Source organism: Lissotriton vulgaris, unplaced genomic scaffold (genome assembly GCF_964263255.1).
Source record: "Lissotriton vulgaris unplaced genomic scaffold, aLisVul1.2 SCAFFOLD_2294, whole genome shotgun sequence".
NCBI lineage: Eukaryota > Metazoa > Chordata > Amphibia > Caudata > Salamandridae > Lissotriton > Lissotriton vulgaris.
This window is the reverse complement of record NW_028246595.1, coordinates 180603-202566: the sequence shown is the minus strand read 5'-3', so window position 1 is coordinate 202566 and position 21964 is coordinate 180603. Positions and strand designations below refer to the sequence as shown.

At 43.5% G+C, this 21964-nt stretch overlaps 1 protein-coding gene across 2 annotated transcripts in view; it reads left to right on the top strand.

Moving 5' to 3' along the window:
• AFMID (arylformamidase) overlaps positions 1-21964 on the top strand; it is a 142252-nt gene that overhangs the window by 109122 nt on the left and 11166 nt on the right. For both annotated transcript variants that reach the window (XM_086949464.1, XM_086949463.1), the window contains exon 10: positions 955-1059. In XM_086949464.1, the coding sequence (XP_086805590.1) occupies positions 955-1059 (105 nt within the window). The remainder of the gene's footprint in view (positions 1-954; positions 1060-21964) is intronic.

The window sequence follows — 21964 nt, the reverse complement described above, 5'->3', positions numbered from 1 at the left end:
CTTCTTGGCAGAGGGCACACTAAAGTCCTACTGGAGTCCAGACTTACATTTCCTTGCACTGTACAGGCTCTTCGTCCATCATTTTCTTTCCTCAAACTATGTAGATTGAGACTCAACCTAGATTTACATCTATCCCGGCTCTGAAACTCTGTTATTCCCTTTCCTTCCCAAGTCATGAAGCACGAGCTTTACCCAGGTCTAAGACACTCTACATGCTCACCATCGGGCCTTTTCGTCCTCTGATCACCCTCTGGTATTCTGTGCATTTCTCCGAGGTGGCTCCGTTTTGGCACTACCCTTCCCAGGAGCGGGCACACTTCCTCGTCTGCGTGTGGTCTGCACAATAGGAATACTCCTTATGTAAACATGATCATAGTTCCTCAGTTTGGATTTTGGACCCACAAACCCCATCATTTATCCTTCAGAGAAGAACCACATCACAAAGATCACTGGGCGCTTTACTAGTCCCTAATGCAGAAGGCCAGACTTATAAAAGTAAACAAGTTCCTCTAGAAGCCTCCCTATGCATACACATACACTCACACTAACTAGGTTAAAAACCTTTCCTATTCCATCACACCTCCCTCTTCCATGGCCATAAGACACTCTAAGGGGCCCTGCACCTACTCTGCAGTGGTAGCTCTGGAAGTGGTGAGATGACGACTGGAGAGAGAACAAATCAAATATAAGTGTCTCGCATCCACTGAGACCCCAATCAGAGAATTGCAAGGCAAATACCACTGGTTGTGGGTCAGTGACAGTGGCACTTATCCCTGTCCACTTCAGGAAGTCTACGATGCTCACACGCTGCCTTTAACTCACCCAGAGTAGAATTTGTATTAGTAATCTTCAGGTAATAAACAGACTTGTGGTGAAATGGTGCACGTTAAGTCAGACTAGAGTTGATTTTTTGTACAACACAATCTAACTCTCTCATGTCCTTTCCTCCCTCAGAGCCTGCAAGAGCTGGGATTAAATGTCTCCTTCAATGAGGTGGCCAACACTGACCATTTTGATGTGATCGAAAGATTGTGCGAGGAAGAATATGTGTTTACTCAGGTACATAAGCCAGTTCAAGTGAATTTAGTTTATATGGTTATTAAAAAGCAGCATTCTCCTATAATATACTTATTCATCTGTCAAGTTTAAAACAATTTAAAACTTATTTAAGAATACAATAACCGTGTTGAAATAAAAATACAGTAATTAGTTACCTTGCTGCTTGAAGACTTACATACTTAAAGTACTTTAGGGCTTATTTACAAGGCCCTTGCGCCACTTTTGCGTCATTTTTATCATGGGAAAAGTGGCGCAAATGTGGCGCAAGGGCCTTGTAAATCTGCCCCTTTATACATACCCTTTCAGGCTTCACTACCTTCTAACCAACTCGAAATTTGATGAATACTAGCAGACTACTACGATAAAGGAAAGCATGAAGAAGCTCAGAAAAAAACCCATTTCACATTAAATCTTATTTTTTATCTTGTTCTTAATGGCGCCTAATCGAGCAGAGACACATTCAGCCTCTATCATTGATGGGAAAAAGAAGGAATATGCACAACGCATAAATCTGCCTTTCTGTATGTTTGGCGTATTGTACCTGGCACTAAGATTATAATAACACTTGAACAAGAAAAGTTAATGTGTTAATGTTTCCAGGGAGATTTCATTGCCTGAGCAATCACTTTCCTCTGTCTGCAAAATTATGATAGCATTTGTACTCCGTATTGTCTGTGTGTGTCATGTACTTTTATACATCTAGAATGGAAACTCATCTCTCTCCCTTCTTCTAGTTTGTTGTCAAAAACAGCTTTAACTCCTGCGTTATCTGCGGAGAATGGCTGGTCTGGGTTCATAAGCATTTTTCGGCCACCGAACTTCTCCCGCTTAGTGGGCAGATAACTTAACTGTGGAATCAGCCAAGGGGCAGAACTGCGTTCATTTTGTATGTATGTGATAATTTTGCATAGTTAACCTAGCCGAAAGGCTAGAACACCTCACGTAGGAATCTTTTACTGTTGGACTATATTGACGTCGTGGGAAACGTGGATTTATAGATTCTTGGTAGATTTTCAGAAAATGGGACTCCAAGGAGTTTTGAAAAAAATGTTTTCAGTTACTTGTAGGGCCCAACTATATTTTTGCCTTATACATTTCTAGGATAGATTCTGCAGGGAGCCTATCATGAACCTGGCAAAAAGAAGAAAGGACTCTTATCAACTCGAACATCTTTAATCTTGCCTTCTTCAGGCATTCAAAACACTTTGAATGCCACACCTAAGAAGGTGTATGTTTTTACCTTTTCAAAATGATTTTGGGTGAAATTTACTCTGGATGACCTGTTCCTTTTTGAGCTCAGGAACATGACTTTGGATTTAACTGCATTGGTTGTCAAGTCTCTGTTTGTCAAATATTCAGTATATCCATTCATAAGGTGCACTAAGCCAGTTGGTTTCAGATGGCAAATTCTAACTGCAGATTCTTCACAGTCTGCTACTACAAGGAGAAGGTGCGAGGGTGACAGAAGATGTGAGTATCGCTCCGTTAGGGTCTCAGATCACTGAGCCTACTCCTAAGCTGATTCTGACACGCCATGAGTTGCCCAGGCCATGATCGTCCCAGCAACAGATCGAAGCATTCAAAGAGGCCATGTTGCACATATTCAGTGAGCTTCCGACACCCTCTGGTGCGCTTTCTGGCCACACAGAACTGAAGGGATTTCCAGTATGATTACTGCTAGAGGGCCCCTCTCTGGTACCAGTTACCAGGCCGGTATTGAATCTGGTACAGACCTATACACTGGTCCCATGATCCACACCAGTACTTGCACCCCACGCTGGTGCCTACACCACCAGCGCCTTAGGATGATCCGGTGCTGACACCCATGTCGGACCCCGAAATGACATCGGCCCAATGTCGATTGATGTCAAATAAAAAAAATACAGAAGCAAAACCAGTTGTCATTCAACCTGACTCTAAACCTGTGCCTCTACCACGTCAGAACTATTAGCAGAGGCTCCATTACCTTTTTGATTCAGATTCTGACCCAGTGCCAGATCAGGGTGCAACTCCGGATGTTGATGATGATGATGGTAAGACGTGGTCGGCTTGCCCTTCCTCATTACACAGATGATGATGCCTTATACCTAAAAATACAAAACGCGAATGGTCTTAACATCTGCCAGAGACAGAGCCTGATTTGCCAAAATGGGCCACAAATGGCAGAGAGTGCCTCATTCGCACTAATGGTTTGGAAGACAGTGAAGGGGCTAGTGTTACAGCTGCCCTTCAATGAAACTGAAACAAATATTTCACCGAGATTCTGCATCCCTGGCCAGCAGCTTCTAAACCCTTAATTCAGTTTAATTAGGCCCTCACAAACACTCTGGAGGCTATTTGGTCGAAACTATGTTCTTGCCCACCTGTGAACAGGCAGGTTGCCAGACTTCAAAGATCGGCACCTGGTCACCAAGATCTTTTCACCAAGCACCTTACTCCAGGGAGCCCTATTGTACAGGCCTCAACCTGAAAAGTGAATCCTACTTCATCACCCACCACTCCTCAAGAAAGAGAATCCAAAAGGATTGACAGCTTTGGCAAACATATATTTTCATCAGCCACTCTGGCACTGGAGTGTGTATATGGTCTGTCTGTTGGGCCAATACACCCATTTGGGATACTGCCAGTGAGATCCTAATTGTCAGTTCTTATCAGCACTGACTTTCAGTCCAGATGACAAAAAAAGACCTGCAGAGCATTCCAAATGGCCATCAATTCCCTCCAATCCAACGAGCGGATCAACTCTACTTGCGACGACTTCTGACTTCTTTCCATGCTCCAACCCCTCTGGCTGGCATATGTTGTTATTAGGAGTTGGGTAACGAAAACACATTCCCTTCTGTCACTTTTTTGACAACAACCACCACTGAAACTATTCGTTTATTTTGTCTTAGACTAGAATCATATAGTTGTATTTATGGGACCCCCGGGCCCATGACAAAAAACAAGATTAACCAGATGCTTCAGGTGACAAATAGATTTTAACCATCAGTTCATGCTTGAGGGAGTGCCTACAGGTCCAATTGTTGCATCTGCAAAGATTACATCCTGTAGTCTGGAATGAACATTTTCCCCAGAGTGATGACAAAGAAGGCGCTTCTTCTGTTAAATTGGCTGGATACTTGACTTCTTGAGGTTTATGATGAGATCTAGAGCTTCAAGACATCTGCAATTAGCTTTCACATCGGATTTAGCCTTTAGAAAAAAAGAATTTCAAATCAGCCCGTCATCAAGATACGGAAAAATTCTAAGCCTTGCAACTGTAATCACGCAATCAACCCAGACGTTGAGAGGTAAAATGAGAGATCTCTGAATTGATCGTGATTGTCCTCAACAACAAATCTCAGATATTACTGACTTTTTGCATAGATTGATACATTTAAATAAGAGTGCTGGAAATCTAACGTAACTAAAAAATCTCCTTCTGAAATTAAAGGGATTATTATCGTAATGCTATTTTTCTGATTTCTGCCATTGCTTCTAGTATATGTGCACAGGAGTGCAGTATCACTAATTAAGTAGAAAATGGAGATTCAAAACATTGTTGACGCACACAAACCTGTCTATAAATTTTACCTCATTTGACACAGCAACAACTTGGACTGGGACCAGTGTAGTTCAGAGGTGGACTCGTGTGCTCCTCAACTGAAACCGTCTCTTAGCTTTAATGGAGGGGACACATCTAATAAGACTGTAGCATTCTCGTATGACTGACAGACAAGAATTCTAGTTTCAATGCTTTATCTAAAGTTAATAGGCAGATTGCAATAAAGGTAGCATGTGTAATTTTTAGCAGCTAAGTATAAAAATCATAAGTACAAAGAACTTAGTTCAGTTCTACATGAAATCCAGCATAGATTTACCTTCTAAGATGGGAAAACAGGGGTCTCTTTAGCTACAGAAATCCACACATGTATATAGGGTTTTGAACACAGACTTTCATACATTTGGTGGGAATACATGATTATTAGGATTTGCACCAATGTGGAACAAGGAAGAAAAACAATTTACTATAGAATACATTTGAGGATTCTGACAGGATAGGAATATATTGAGATTCAACCATTCTCACAGTCTTTGCTGTACAGTTAACCTGATACATTGGTTAGCATAAGCCTGGGACAGTAGAAACCGTCCTTGAGTCAGTGCAATGAGAACCGTCTCTGAGAATACATTCTGCTTACTTCAGGTAAACACTAGACATACTTTAGTTAGAACTAGAATCAACAGTAGTCGTCATGTGATATATTGTGACATTGAGGCAAGATGGAGGACAGTGAAACACAACGTAATATTAGCATAGGCTCAGTACGTAATGCTCTTTTATTGTCAAAAAATCGACTTTCACAGTACCACCTCTGATGATTTCAATCAACACTCAAAATATTTGTTACAGCACATCATTCACTGACTTCAGATTCTTCTGCTTAGCTTCTCCCAGATCCTTCAATGTGTCATAAAGTTCACTTTGCATCTCTTCAACTTTAACATTAAGTCGTTTCGGCCAGTCGTTTCCGCTTTCTTCCTCTCGTTTGCTCACAGCTTCTTATACTCACAAGCCACCCCCCTTCTGTGATGAAATTCCTTTGCAAGGCTTTAAGAAAATGAGCACACATGCGATTCCAATTAGAATGATCAAAAGAGGGGTTGATAACAACTTCAAAATTCCTCCTCCTACACTATCGAGCCATTCTCCTATTTTGGCAAATCATTTACTAATGGATCCAAAGAATGATCCTAATCCTTCCCAGGCACCTGATTCTTCCAGTTTAGTCAGTTCATGCATTCTGTTTGTAATGTTTGTAATATAGCTGCCATGCTATGCGAGAAATGTATGTACAACATTCTCGAGCACGAAGGACTTTGCAAACTCTACCTTCCATCAAAAGTAATAAATCCAATGCAAGGCGATTATACATCATCATAGCTCTAATTGCAAGCAGTTCTTTATTGATCATTGTTTAGTGCACCCGCGATATTAATTGCAATTCGACCAACTAAACAGTTTCCTTATCTTTACTTCATTCAGTGCTTCTCCTTTAGATCGTATAAGCGCTCCAAAAATATCACTAAGAATCTGCTTGAAGCTTTGCTTACTTCGCCTAATATATTTCTCAAGAGGAAAGTCCAACTCATTAGTATGATAGATCCTGGGAAAGACTAACGTGGCATAACAACTACCTACTCAATTGTGTGGTAAGTGGAATTAGGCATATTTACCACACACACATAATAAATGGCCTTGATGCTAACTTCTAGATTAGAGACATGTTTACCTTTCACTAAGTAATTATGTTTACATTCACTCCATCTAAATTCTCCACTTTCTTATTTCTCTATGTCTGTCGAATCATGCATAATGATTCCTTCTTGGTGACTTCACTGCTTAATCTAGTGGTGATCCTTTCATGTTTTCCTTCCCTTTTCTAATAATGTGCTCCTCACTTGTCTTTCCTTCTCCTCTTTCTTCATTTTTTCTTATTGTTCAACTCGCCCGACACACTTTCTCTCGTCTTGGTTAACTTTGCAAGTTACATCATGCAAGCTATGATTAGTAGGGCTCACATTAGCTACTGGGGTAAATAATTTTATCATTTACTCAGGACAGATCTCTTGATTTTGACCCTTTGTGAGTGCGAGAAATGTGCTTAGTAGCCAGATTATCTCCACTGACAATAGGCACATTTTCTAAAGATTCATCCAAATCTGAATTAAACAGTTTAATGGAACTCTGTTGGTAAAATAGATTTAAGAAAACAGAACAAGAGAATGAATATGGAGGTAGGTGAAAGTAAGCTGCTCCTTCAGCTGCCGAAACAGGGAGATAAGAGCAGACAAATCAATCCTCAACCTCCATGACTTTTACATTTTCGGACAACATCTGATAATACACATTATAACTGTACATGCTCTTACGCTTTGTGAGATGTGAAACCTTACTCATTATCAACGGGTAAAATTATTTGAAACGTCAGGATTATCTCCCTCCAGCAAGTAAATATCCAGCTGCCAACCAAACATAGAAATTAAAATGTCCAGACTTACAAAGACAATTTTGCAGCGTGACTGCATCGCGTTCCACTTGGTTCACAGCATGGAAGCCTTGGATCAAGATTAAGTCCTCTAGTTACTACCTGTCATCTACTAGGATTTTTAATCTACATCAACTGGAGGCATAAGAAGCTACTGTCCTCTAACTGTTAACCTAGCTCTCTGTTCATCCTTTTGACGTTTGGTCATTGGTTGGTATGAAGAGGTCTCTGTCACCACAAGTCTTTGGTCTCAGGGAGGCTAGTCTGAATCAGTCAGGCAGTCATCCGAGTCAAAATTGATTTTTGTGAGGTACTTTTAGTCTGGAACTGCGAAATTTTGATTTACCTTCCTCTCTCTTTTAGTTATTTGTACTGTTCAGCTCCAAATCTATATCAGGGACGTCAATCTGTTCCAATTGTTCTTGTTCATCTAGCTCACTATCTTCCCTAATCGTCTTTGGTCTCGTCTTGGGCGTCAACAGTTGCTTCTTGGGGTAACAGTTCTTGGCTAGCATTATTTTGAAGTGCTTTAGATTTCGGGTTCTAACGGAGTCGATTCACTCTGAAGTGGAGCTTCTTAATTCAGCTTCAGCTTCCCCTCCCCAGGTAAGTTGCTGCGTTAGGATAGGCTCGGCCTTCCATTAATTTTCTCAGATTGAGCCCATGGGACGTGTACGTACGCTCATCCTTATACCTCTTACAAGGGGAACTCATTTACTTTCCCCCTACTGCTGCATCAGTACCTTCCTTTTCCCTTTGCTTCACCTTAACTTTCTCTTTCTTAGACCACAATTCTCTGAGCCTGTCAGTCATTCCTTTCTCTAATGTTTTCAATCAACTCCTTTGCATGCGTTTTGAACCCTCTCAACTTCAACATCTATAATTCATTCTCACTCTTATCCATCCTAATATTCCTTCTTAGCTTCTTCCGCTGAGCCGTATCAATACCACACTCATCAGCTACCTTCACCATTTTGGCAAGGGCCTCTTTCGCCACTCTGTCTGCTTCCTTGCACATACAAAGCAACTAATTTTCCTCATAATATCCGAGCGAATCCATGTTTCCTTTCACCAATTCTTCGAATTCCGTCTTTAACTGGGATAGATTCATTCTCGGGCTGTTTGACCTGCACTCAGGGAGCTAACTGTTAAATTGTGCTAGTTTTCTAAACCATAATTTCTCTCTTGTCCCAGTCCCCCTTTGTAAGGAACTATGATCATGCTTCCTGTGCTGAGTGCTGAATCCTGAGGTAAACTTGGGACAGATAACTGTAGTTCCGTAGTTTGAGGGTCTGAGGTTCGGTGGTTCCGAACCCGTTCAATAAAGGTCGTCGGAAATAGACCATTCTGGTGTCAGCGGACCGCAAATCACGAGTGCGGTATGTATGAGTGTTTTCGCATTAATCTATCAATGAGAACACTATGTATTTAGGGATTTCGTTTGAATCTTTGGGTTCCATTTTGTGAACGGCAGCCATTTTGTGTGGTTGCCCTCACATAGGCCGATGACTGCGGCCGAACGAGTCTTTGGGACACGTACACCTTAGCTGACTTCTGAATGACCTGGCCGAACTGACTCCTTTGCCCGAGGCTGACCTCGCTGAGCCAGTTCTTGTTAAGCAGCTGGTCAGATAAAGATCAAAGAGCAGGACATGCCGAAGTTTACAGTACACTGCACCCACCTTTCTATCTTGCTTCCAATCTGTTTCTGCTCCTTCCTTTACGACATAATCACTGATTTGGGTTGAGATTTTATGATGGGTTTGTCCGGCCTGATCGAGCAAGAAATTGGAATATGCTTGGTCATTTCTGGTGGGCTGGACAACGGAAAATGGGATTGTCGTCATGCGATATGTTTGAAATGTCACTATGTGATTGGCTAGTTTGTGTGTAACAGATGCCACCTTTGGAATGTGATTTTTGGCATAAAAGACCATGCTCCGCTCATTGAATTTGTGCAGTCTCTAGCGAACCACCCGTGTTGTGCTTCGTAGATCTCTGTTCCTGGTTGCAGCCAATAAACTTTGGTCTAAATCTCCAAACCATCTCAACCATGAAGGTACCATGCTCGGTTCTATGGCCAAATGATTTATCAATTAATGAATCGGCTCCAATCGGTACTATCACCTCTGCTACCATATCTGTTGACGCGCACTAACCTGTCTGTAAATTTATCTCATATGGCGCACCAACATCTTGGACCGGGAGCTGTGTAGTCCCAGGCAGACTTGGTGCTACCTGACAGGAACCGTTTCTTAGTTTTATTGCAGGGAACACATCTACTAAAGCTGAATCATTCTCATAAGAATGACAGACAAGAATTCTCGTTTCACTACTTCATATCAAGTTATTAGGCAGATTATAATAAATGTAGCATGCGTAATGTTTAGCAGCTAAGCATTTAAATCTTATGTACAAAGAACTCAGTACAGTTCTAAATAAAAGCCAGCATAGATTTGCCTTTTAAGATAGGGAAATTGGAGGTCTCTCTAGGTACATAAACCTACATACTTATTTAGGGCTTTGAACAAAGATTTTCATACATTTTGTGGGAATACATGATTCTCAGAATTTGCACCAATGGGGTACAAGGTAGAAGAAACAATTTTTCTACAGAATACATTTGAGAATTCTGTCAGGATAGAAATACATTGAGATTCAACCATTCTCACAGTCTTTGCTGTACAGTTAAGCTGGTTCATTGTTTATCATAAGCCTGGGACAGTGGAAACCATCCTTGAGTCAGTACAATGAGAAACTTCGGTGAGAACACTTTCGGCTTACTTCATGTAAATACTAGACACTCTTTATATAGAACAAGATTCAGCAGTAGGCATCACATGATATATTGTGACGTTGAGGCATGATGGAGGATAGTGTAAACATAACCTCAGCTCATAATGCTCTTTTATTAGCAGAAAATTGACTTTTACAACATTCTACTGTGAGGTTTTATCTACATACTTTTACTTGTGGAAGTTCGAGCCCTTTCCATTAGAGGTGGACAATAAAATCTGCTCTACCGGCCGAGTTTACGGAGCTTTGTCAACTCCGTGCTACGCGAGTTCTCAGAGTTTCGGCAAAACATTACGTTGGCAAGTGAAAGCAGGAATTTGTCTCCCCTACTGTGATTTTTGGGCACTAGAATGCCTACCCGCAGATTTCTCAACGTGGGTGGTCACAGCATGTCACTATGGTTCGCGTTGAGAAAGCTGCTGCTTGAGTAATAATAATAATAATCCACATTTGTAAAGCGCACAATCACCGGTAAGGGTCTCTAGGCGCTGGGGGCCGTCGGGAAGATTAAGCAAGCTATTGCCCAGAGTCACATGGTGCTGGGCTAATCTGCCGCCGGCCACTGGGGATCGAACCGTGATCCCCAGATTCCGGAGTCAGTCACCCTGGCCGCGGTGCCACACCTGAGCAGCAGAAAGAAGCAGCACCACCTGGCCCAACGCTTGGTGCTGTCTGTTCTTTACAGCGCAAAACAAGTTCCCCTTTCTAAAAATCAGCGCAAGCAGCGCAATTTGCAGAATTTCGCCCACTCATGGAACTCTGTGGAATTCCGTAGAGTAAAACTCCACGAGTTCTGACCACCATTATTTTCCTTACTGGTGTGGGAAGCATTATAGTTCTGCACGGAAAGTCCAGGTTTGTGGTGGAGAGGGCTGATTGCTACACATATTCAGTTACCCAGTGCTAGAGCCAGCCGCAAAGCTAAATAAAGGCAGCAGTCAAAGGAACGTTTACCTTTAGGGATAAGTAAACGCGGAGAGGTTTCCCTCAGTGGTTAGGAACTATGTTGACCTGCAACCCAGACACACAAGACCATAAACATTTATGGCAGTCGCTGAAAAAGCAATCAAGCTGTAAACACTTCTCAGGGGTGGCTGCTGACCAGAGAGAAGGAGTTGTGTAACACCGCCTCAGAGGCGCATACTTTGTTTTAAGAATGATCACAGACTCATTTTTTTAACGTTTTTATTGTTTTTCAAATACAATGTACAGTAAATGCAGGAGAACCACATCAGTAAATCATAATCCAAGCAATACAGTTCTGAAATATTACACTTATCCCACCCCTCCTTCTCTCCCGCATACCAGGAAGCCTCCCTGCCTGACATGGTCTAGGTGTAGGATCTCAGCATGTGCTAGCGTGTGTCAAACCTCCACCTGTCTCTCCACTCTCTACCCCGTGCTGTTGTTGGTGTTCAATCTAGTGATCAGCTCACTATTCCTCCATTTCTCCCGTGTCCCAGGTTCCCCATATCTTCTCGTACTTTTTTTTGCAACATCTGCCCTTATACATCTCCTTTTCAATAATTTTGCAGCGTGTCATCCCTTCCTCCCAGTGTCCAAACGATGGAGGCGTGTCACACCCCCATCTCTGAGCGACGTCCCTCTTTGCCACCATGTACCCACGTTCACCAGAATCTTCTGGTACCTCGTAAGGTCAGAGGGGTCCCATTTGCTCAGCAATGCTCTATGCGGTGTAAGGTCAATGTTGATTGCAACCTCCTCCTCCAGTGATTTGGTCACTCATTCCAAAAATGTGTGGATTGCACGGCTTAGCCATCACGTGTGAAAAAAAGTGCCTTTCCACATTTCCGAAGGCACAGAGGGCTCACGGACATATTATTATTTTTAATAGCAATTAAAATTATGTTTCTCCATGGATGGCAAGAGCCCACTTGTCTTGCAACAAAGTGCTAGTTGCAAAGTTGTGCTTGAAGGAGATATGTTACAATGATTTAAAGAAACTAATTTGAAAATCAGAGGCGGCTCCCCCTGAATAGTGGAGGAGCGTCGCCCCGCCTGCTGCGGTACAAAAGGGGGTGGTAATGGACAGAGCATCTGAACCAATCAAACACTCCCACCCAGTCAAAAGATCTGGGTTTAATCCATCACCGTTCTTTAGCCCACTCTGCCACCCCAGTTCAGACATGGCTATATGCAAATCAGTCTGACCCTGTGCCTCATGGGAACAGTCCAGCCCGAACTGCCAAGCCATGCCTTCCCTGGACCGGAACAAGCTTCCGAGGACCGGTTTCTGGCATTCCAGCCGTCTTCAGCCCGGCTTGCTTGAATCCAGTGCGAGCACAGCAAGCAAACACAAATAAATAAAACTTTTCAACACAAAAATGAAAAAGGAGCGCTAAAAATCTAATTTGTTTGTATCATTAGAGTAATGAAAAATTCAAAACTAACATCTTTCATCCTAAAAGTCTCAAATATCAATCGTCCAATCAGATTCACTTCATCATTGAGTTAGGAGTCTTATATTGATATCCAAATTTTGTTAATTCCTTAATCAAATGTCAATCCGGCCAACGCGTTTCATCCATGAGATCTTCATTAGAGTTGGTATCTCAATATGATGTGCAGTTCCGCTGAAGCCCAGAGATGTTGGAAAAATATTCAGGAAATTTGGATATTTTTCCGACATACAAGTGTGAATCCCGAGCAGTGGTGTCACTAACATTTGAGCTCAACAAGGTGAATTCACTAATTCAGATATCAATATACAATAATGCTATCCCAGACAGCCTACACTGCTTTTGTGGTTGTTTTTCTTTTTTTACAAATAAATAAAATGGCATGTGAATGCCATTTTATTTTGCTACCAGCTCGGGCTGTGCCATGCGAGAATTGTAGCGGGCTCAATCTTGAGATTGCAAGATGACTTTTGCCCTTCCAGTGCGCATGTCAGATTGACCGGCTGTCTACAGCCATCTTATGTGACATGCGCACTGTGGATCCAGCAATTCAAGGGCTGTGAAACAGCCTAGGGATTGCTGGCACACGCCTCCTACCTCAAAATGAGTGCTAGGTTAGCCTGCTTCAACCAATCATGGAGCTGCTCTCATGCTGAAAACAGCATGAGAGCAGCTCCAAGATTGGTTGGATTTGCATTCCACGAGCAGGAAGGAAGTCTTTCCCTTTCCTGCTCATGGACACCAGGATCGCCTGCAGAGAAGTGCCGCACTGAGCGGGAGCAGCCTCCGAGTTTATGGTAAGCTGGTCGCCATAACGCCCCACCATATTTTGTTACTGCTAGCTGCCACTGTTGAAAGTTCAACTGGAGACGTTTCCTACATTCATTAAAGCAGGCTTGAATTGACCGATGTAAAACCGACCCCTAAAGCCTGCTACGTGATCTGCTACATTATTAGAACAGCCACAGTATTGATTGCAGAATTCATTATGTATGCACTTTCTGTTAGTACAGGTTTTGCAGGTGCACTGAGCATGTGTAATATGCTGTCATGCTTTACCCTCCGCCTTTGTCCCTTCCCCGCCCCATCTATTGTGTCTGTGCGCGTGGGTCCCGGCTCGCGGTTGGAACGTTCGTGCGGGAGAGGGAGGGAGCCGTTAGTTAACAGCATCTGTCACAACTTACGAATAAAGAAGGTTGCATTTCCATCCTCCACCTGTCGCTTCATTACTACAAGGTTCTTTTGGCGGCGATTGTGGGATCGCACAATCCATTTCCTTGAAGCACTTTGCACATCTATGCGGCAGTGCCCTTGAGGCTTCCAGACTTTCCTGATCGATTCCTCAACGTAACGTGGTGAGAGGGGGACTTCCTATTCCTCCTGTCCACCATTGCTTCATGCCCATGCCCACTGTTCATCCCAGCTTCATCCTATTCGGCTTCCCCTCCCTCTGCCAGCCCCTGGGATGAGCTGCAACAAAGGGTGAGTGTTGCAAAGTCATCCTGTGCCCTGGGCACCCCCCCCCCAACTTTTTTGCTGACTATTACTGGTTGTAACTGACTCTGACTGACCCTGGGTTCTGCCTAACTGGACCCAGGGCCAGTGCTATGCTGAAATAGACACTTTAGAATACAGTTAAAACACCTACATACACTAGGGTACACAATGGTATGGTGGGGTACCCCTGTGATTGGCATGACCTACCCTATAGGCCCCTAGTATATAAAAGGGCAGGGGTATTGAAACTACCTAGAAGTCCCTAGTGCACTAATGCATGGCTGTTTAGAGGCCAGCAGCCTTTTTTGCACTTGCATGTGTGCACTGCTGAAGCCTGAGGTCAGTTTTAAAGCAGCACTAGGTGCCAGGACTGCTTTTAAAAAGTAAACTGTGCCCAAACTCGACTTTTATGTCTGGGGAACTCCAAATGGATAACCTACAATGTTCTGGCATGTTAGGGACCCCCAGGGTCTCCCCTAAGTATCCCTGAGGTGGGGGGTCAGATATTTATAAGGTACACCCTTATAAAATGAATTTTTATATGCCTGGGTAAAGTGAAATTTCACATTTCACTCCCCACATTGTAGTAAAGTGCTGTTCAAATTCGACTTTGATGCTCAGAGCACTGTGAAGGGAGAATCTGCAATATGTCTACAGATTCAGAACCCCTAAAGTCTCCCCTAGTTGCACATGGGGTCGGGTTCCTGTGGATATAAGACAAGTATTTATAAACTATGTTTTTGTAAGTCCTGGTGCTGGAAAAATGGCCCAAGTCATGTTTCCCATTACAAATCCCCTGTTACATAGGTTAACATAGTAGGAAGTTATTTATAATAACTCTTGATAGGAGAGGGATAGAAATGCCATTCAAAGACTTCCCATAATGGTATTAACAAATCCAACAATATCATATTGTTGAATTTCTCCTAAAGTGTACATACAAGAAGTTATAAGACTTTCTTGTTTGTATGTCCAAATTCAGCTTTCCCTTTGTCTGCTCTGATTGGTCAGAGTTAACTGGATTACCCAGGCTGCCTCGAAGAGGTGATAAAGAGACCCAGGGGTTAACCAGCTCTGCTGGCAGGGTATTGTGCTGTTCCATAGGAATACTAGGCCAGGGGGAGCCGTTGTAAACTATGTTCTTTAAAGAGGAGAGCAGAGACCAGTCTCATTTACAGCTCTGAACTTTCCACCTTAGGCAGATAGTAAGATTAAGGAAGGTATGAGCAGATGCAGGGGGTGAGTCTAAGTAAATTAGCCATCCTAGGGATGTGTTTAGCCATCACTTACCCCCTTGCTGGAAAATCAGCCATTATGAATTTGGAAGATTTGATGCACTATGGGGCAAACTAATGCCACACTCTACAGGATGTAGTCATATCCTGGAGGAGTTACCCTGCTCCCATTGGTCAGAAGTGACCTCCTGCTTGACCCTAAGAACTAGGAACAAGTATCTGAGTGGGGCAGAGCCCTCCAGATCTGCTGCTTGAAACTTACTGAAGCAAGAAGTGCCCTGTTGAAAAGTTTTGCTGTGCAAAGATTTTTAAGGCTTGACCTCTGAAGACTGCACCATCTGAAACCACAGCCCCGTGGATTATCTTTCTGAAAAAGAACTAAAGAGTGGACTCCCTGAAAACTACAGGTTAAAAGAGCTCATCTGAAACATCACCAACTAAATCTGTACCTTGGAGAACCACTAGTGGATTTGTAAGGGTTTTGTACCAGTGGATTGTGGGAACTGAAGTCCTCAACTTTCAAGGACCACCTTGGAGCTTCCAGACCCCTGGAGTGAGTTTGAGACACTTTGGGACCCCTTGAGGAACTTCAGGAAGAAGTTCAAGAAGTCTGGATAACTTTGGAGCAAATTTGAAAAAAGCTCCATAGAGGGACCGACTCAACCTGGCCAGCCAGGCCGCCTGCCTTCAACCGCGAGCCGGCCAATCCAACCAGGTTTGTCCCGCTAAAAGCTCCATCGCTCCAACTTCCAGAGATTGACCGGGACTAGAAGAAATCTGAAGCCGGCGAACCCTCATCAGATCCGGCTACATTGGAGCATCGAGGGACACCGCGAGAAAAAGCTCCAAAAAAGTTTCTAAGTTCGCTCGTAGAAAAGGTGACCGGGAGCAACTGCGAACACCAATCTGCCTGCCGGCCTGGATTCCTGTGTTGCCCCGCTGAAGCGGCCTTGAAAAATGCTTTTTAGTCCGCTCTAGGGAAATTGACCAGGACTTCGTCACAAGTCGATCCGGCGAACCCTCACCGAATCCGGACTGGCTGGGAGCTTAGAGGGGCCTCGAGGAGAAAAGCTCCAGAAAAGTTTCTAAGTGTGAAGGTAGAAACTGAGACCAGGATCTGCCGTGAGCTGTGCCGCTCAGGGCTCCTGCGCACCCGGCCTGAACTTTGACTTTGGCCCGGTCTATTGCAAGCAGGTATCACAATATGGTGCTATAATCTTCTAAGTGCTATATATTATTAAATCTTTGAAAATTCATATCTCCATTTCCCTACATTGGATTTTTGTCGTTTTGGTGTAATTTTAAAGATAAAAATATTTCCTAGTTTTATAAATTAGTGTTGGATTTTTATTATGTGTTGTGTCTTAATTATTTACTGAATTGGTGTTTTTAAATGCTTTACATACCTGTCTTTTAAGTTAAGCCTGTGTGCTTGCAGCCACGTTACCAAGGGTTGAGCATGGGAATAATTTTCTAAAACCTATGCTGAGTCCTATCATGTGTTAGTGGCCTTATTGCCAGTGGCAGACTTACATTTGCCCCTACCAATAACCCACTTTCCAACAGTGAGTGAGCCAGATATGACTATACTGTCCACCAGGCGTTACCTACAGCAGACACTGACTGGAGCCAAAACACTACTTAACTATTCGCCCTGTATAAAGACTCATTGACTCAGTCCACATTAAAAAACTGGTATTGTGTCAGCATGGCTGGGATAATGAATGCAGTGGCCATGCCCAGCACCTTTTTGGAAGTCCCTGGGCTACCTCCAGAAAGTTGGACACAGTGGGTTAAATGTTTTGAAAAACATCTGGAGGCAATTAATGGAACTGAATACAATCCAACCAGGAAACAAGCTATGATGTGCAACTGTTTGGGGGCACAAGGAAGAAGGTTATTTGATCACATAACTCCTATTGAAAAAGAAGAGGGGGACGAAGAGTGGAATGTGTTTATTGAAGCCAAATTGAGGATGAAGAACTACTTTGATACCACTATGAGTGTGATAAAGGAGAGGTACAACTTCTACTGCAGGTACCAAGCACCGGGTGAGGCAATTGAATCTTACGTTGCTACACTAGGAATGTTGGCCACAACATATGCATTCAGAGTTGCAGACGAGATAATATGCCATCAGGTGGTGATGCGCACGACGTGTGTGAAGGCGCAGGAGAAGCTGGTATGTCATAGGAACGCGAACCTAGAAAAGGTGATTTCCACCATCAAGAGCATGGAAAGATCAGCTAAAAGAGTTAAGTTACTGCGCAAACCTGATAACCAACAAATGAGCGTCAATCTAGCCCATAAGGATGAAGAATCTGCATCCAACAGACCACGCAAGAAATTCACTAGAAAGACCTCCATCCCATACAGCGGAAAGCCTAACTGTTACAGTTGCGGATCCAATGCGCATGTGGCATCAAACAAAGAGTGCCCTTCGTGGGGCAAGGTCTGCCAGGGATGTGGAAAAATGGGACATTTCCTTAAAGTTTGCAGAACTTCGCGTAGGAAGAAGATTTATACAGTGAGTGAATCCAAATCAGAAGAAGACTCAGATGAGAGTGAACTACTGGAGAACTTGGTACTGCTGGTCGCCATCATTAACAGTGAAGATGCGCAAAACCAACCCAGGTGTAATGTCTGCGTGAACTGTGAAAATGTCAAGATGTTGGTGGATACTGGATCAAGGATTACAATCTTGTCAAAGGACACCTACAGTGGTCTAAAGTGCAAGACACCGTTGGAATCTAGCAAAATTGTTCCAGGTGCATTTGGCTGACACAAGATAAAATTGGAAGGGGTATTCAAGGCGGATTTGTCATTCAAGGAGAAAAATACTTTCACAAGGATCTTTGTAGTGGATTACAACGTGAACATTCTGGGTTGGCTAGAATAACAAAAAACTTAAGATGATGATCAACCCTTGCCAACCACTGTATGTATTCAGCATTCAAGAGGGCGACTTGGAAACCCTTCTCAGGGAATTCAAGGGGATGTTCAACGAGCAATTTGGATGCTTAAGGGACTTCGAACACCAGATTGTCCTGAAGAGTAATGCATACCAAGTGAAACAAAGGGTCAGGAACATACATTTGGGAGGACCGGGAGCAGCCGCATAGGACGAACAAGGAAAACCTTCCTGAGGCAGGCTGACAACAGGAGTTTTCCCTCCCCTTGCCCAAGGGGCAAGTAGTTGTTAGATTTAGGGCTTGACAATTGGCAGCCGTTTTAGAAGTGGAGAGTGGCACAGGCCAGACCCGCACAATGGTATCTTCTTGCCACCAGTTGGTAAGAACAGAGCCCCCTTCTTTACACTTAGGTCCTGATGAATGCCCTGGACCCACCTAGACCAACACGGCAGAAACATGTTGACAACTTATACGACGGCTAGGGGACAATAAATTCCCCACACCGTCCACTGATTTTAATATCATATAGTTATTAGTCACATTAAAATTTATTTAAAATAACTACAATGATTTTTATCTTCACTCACATCTTCACGGGCCCCCACTTATCTTAGAAGTGCATTCCTGTCGTCAGGTGTATGCCCGCCCTCTATCAAACCAAGTTATTAGAGGGCGAGGACTGGTCAATGATGAAGCATGACACCAGGTGGTGTGTGAGACCAGTCCGTCACATTTTGTGAGATGCCCTCACTCACAATGCAATCGTAATCTCAATAGGGTCACTACACTAGGGGCAGCTCTTTTTGTGGTAAACATACCATGATCTGCCTGCGCTGAAGTGAAGGCAATTCTAGAGAATTGGTGCAAGGACGGTCTAATCGAACCAATCAATGCATCTGAGTGGTTGTCCCCCATGGTTATTTATTTTATTTATTTATTTGAAAGTTTTATAGAGCGCAAACAAGATCCTGACAGATATCAGAGCGCTATACAACCATTAAAAGTTACTTATACATGAAATATAAACATAACCACACATATGTACATAGCATATTGTAAAAGTTGCATAGTAAGATGTATCATCCAAATGTCTTGTGTTTGAGTGCGCATGTGCATCTCGTCACACAGTGTTTCCAAAGACCATATTCATGTGAATTTGGCCATGAGGATGGATTTTACTTCCTTTTTAAAAGAGGTAGTGGATGGGTTAAGTCTGGTTGGTTTCTGGGGGTAAGGCATTCCATATTCTGGGCGCCATCCCAGAGAAGCATCTGTTATACGTTTTTTTTCTTGTGGAATTTTTTTGGTTTCAGTAGTAATTTTTCAGCATTTCTTGAGGATCTGGATCCACCCGAGATCGTCAATTTCTGTGCCAGGTAGCTTGGTGTCTTGTGATGCATGGCTCTGTGCGTCATGCATGCAATCTTCAGTTGAATTCTAGCCTCCAGGGGTAGCCAATTCAGGGATTGTAGGTCCGGGGAGATGTGGGAGCTGCGTTTAGACCCAGTTATGAGTCTTGCTGCGGCGTTGATCCATGCCCTTAGTGGTGCAGTTGATGCTTTGGGTAGGCCACAGAGAGAGACACATCCGTATTCCACTCTAGGAATAACCAGAGCCTGTACTGCTTGCTTGAAGTCACTGTGTGGTAGGAAGGGTTTCAGTTTCCTCAGTGTGTTTATCTGGAAGTTTGCTCCCTTTGTGGCACTGCAAATATGTTTTTGCATGTTGAGGTTACTGTCTAAGGTTATTCCTAATGACTTAGCTGAGTCTACGACGGTGGGTTGAACGTTGAATGCCGTAATATGTTTGGTCCATTCTTACATTTTGGGGATTTGGGCCGGAGGAGCTATTAGTAAGAATTCAGTCTTTAGGGCATTAAATTTGAGATGATTTTCTGCCAGCCAGGTTTGGGTATTCCTAAGCACTGTATCAAGTTGTTTGATATCCTCCAGGGTGTGGATCTTGAGGTATAGTTGTGTGTCGTCTGCATACATGTGATATTGCACGTTAGATGTTTGTAGAATTTCGGTGAGAGGTTCCACGAAGAGATTAAACAATGTTGGGGATAATGCGGATCCTTGCGGGACTCCCAGAGATACTGGGACGGGCTTAGACAGGGTGTTGTTGACTTTGAATTGTTGTGTCTGATTTTGGATAAATGAAGTGAACCAGCTTAGCACTGTCCCAGATATACCCATTCTGTGTTTCAGGAGGTCTAGCAGGTTCTCATGCTTGACCGTATCAAAGGCCGAGGAGAGGTCAAGTAGGATGAGTAAACATGATCTGTTTTGATCAAGTATTTGCAGAGCATCGTCAATAATATGTGTCATGGCTGATTCCGTACTGTCGCATGCCCGGAAACCTGATTGGTGTTTGTTGAGAAGGTTAAAGTGATCAATATGATTCGTTAGCTGAAGATGCACACATTTTTCCAGCAGCTTGGCTAAGGTAGGGATATTGGAGATGGGGCGGTAGTTGTTTAGGTCTGCGGGGTCTACGTGGGTTTCTTTAGAATGGGTGAAACCTGGCCTACTTTGAGGAAATCTGGGATGCACCCCTGTTGAAGTGAACTGTTAATGATCAGAGCGGTAGCAGCAGTGGAGTAAGGTCTTTGACTGCGTTTCCCGGCAGCGGGTCTGAAAAGTGGTTTGCGGATTTCAATGCACAGAGTATATTGCCTATGGCATCTTCAGAGTAGGAGGTAAATGCTGACCAATCTGCATTATTTTTTGGATTGGACTTTGATGGCCTTTGGCATGACGCGGTTCGGGGCGACGGAGGAGTTTGTGCATTCATTCTCGTGTATAAGGTTAGATCCTTAAGGCGGTCGTTCCTGATGGTATCAGTCTTCATGGTGAAGAAGGTGGAGAATTCTTCACAATCTGGCTGCGGGCATTCTATACTTCGTGGACGATGAGTTGCCTCCTTGGATTGGTTTTTTGATCAGTTCAAAGAGTTTTTTGGGACGATTTCTTGCCTGGTCAAGTTGTAGGCTGAAAAAGTCGGCTTTGGTGCGCTTGATCTTTCGGTAATATGCGTTTCTCTTTGTTCTGAGAATCTTGAGGTGGTTGGCGGAAGGTATCGACCTCCAGGCACGTTCTGAAGTTCTGAGTGAACGCCTGTCCTCGTTGAGAATACCGTTGTACCAAGGTTTTGAATCTTTCGAAGAGACTCTTTTTAGTTGTAGAGGTGCTACCTCGTTTATTATTGTTGTCATGGTCGAGAGGTAGTGATCGGTGAGATCCTGTACTTTGGCAGATCCTGCGGGGGGCAGCAGTAAGTTGTGACATGAGGGAGGCAAGGTGTTAGGGTTGAGTTTTTTCAGGTCGCTTTTCCACACCTTTGGTCTTGTGGATTGAGCTGAGATCAGTTTCACCGTTTCATTAATGGAGAAGTTGATGATGTGATGGTCTGACCAGTCGCAAGGTTGGATCGATTCTAGCTGAATGGAGTCTGTTTTAGAGATTATTAAGTCCAGGATCGAGCCTTTGTCGTGTGTTGGGATATTGCAGAATTGCGTTAGGTCTAGGTCATCTAGGAAATTCTTGAGACTGTTCACCACTGTATCGTTTAGATCATCCCAATGGAGATTGAAATCTCCGAGGAAAATTTGGGTATTTTGTCGTCCAGTATTTGAGGATACCAAGTCCATGAGGTGCTCAGTGAAGGTGGGGTTCTCGCCTGGTGGGTGATAGATGATGTGCAGAGAGCAGACAGGATTGCCTTTGCTAGTGACGTCAAGGCACATGTATTCGCAAGACTGGAATGATGGGGAAATGGCTCTGTTTATTGAGATATTGTTACGATGAATGCAGGCAATGCCTCCCCCCGACTTGTCAGCTCTGTCTCGGTCTAGTCTGATGATGTTGTAACTGGGTGGTACTAAAATGTCAATGATTGGTGCGGAGGATTCCTTCAGCCAGGTTTCAGTTAGCATTATCAGGTCTGGTTCATGTGTGAGGATGAGATCAGCTATGTCCGCTGCATGTCTAACGGCAGATCTGCAGTTTAGG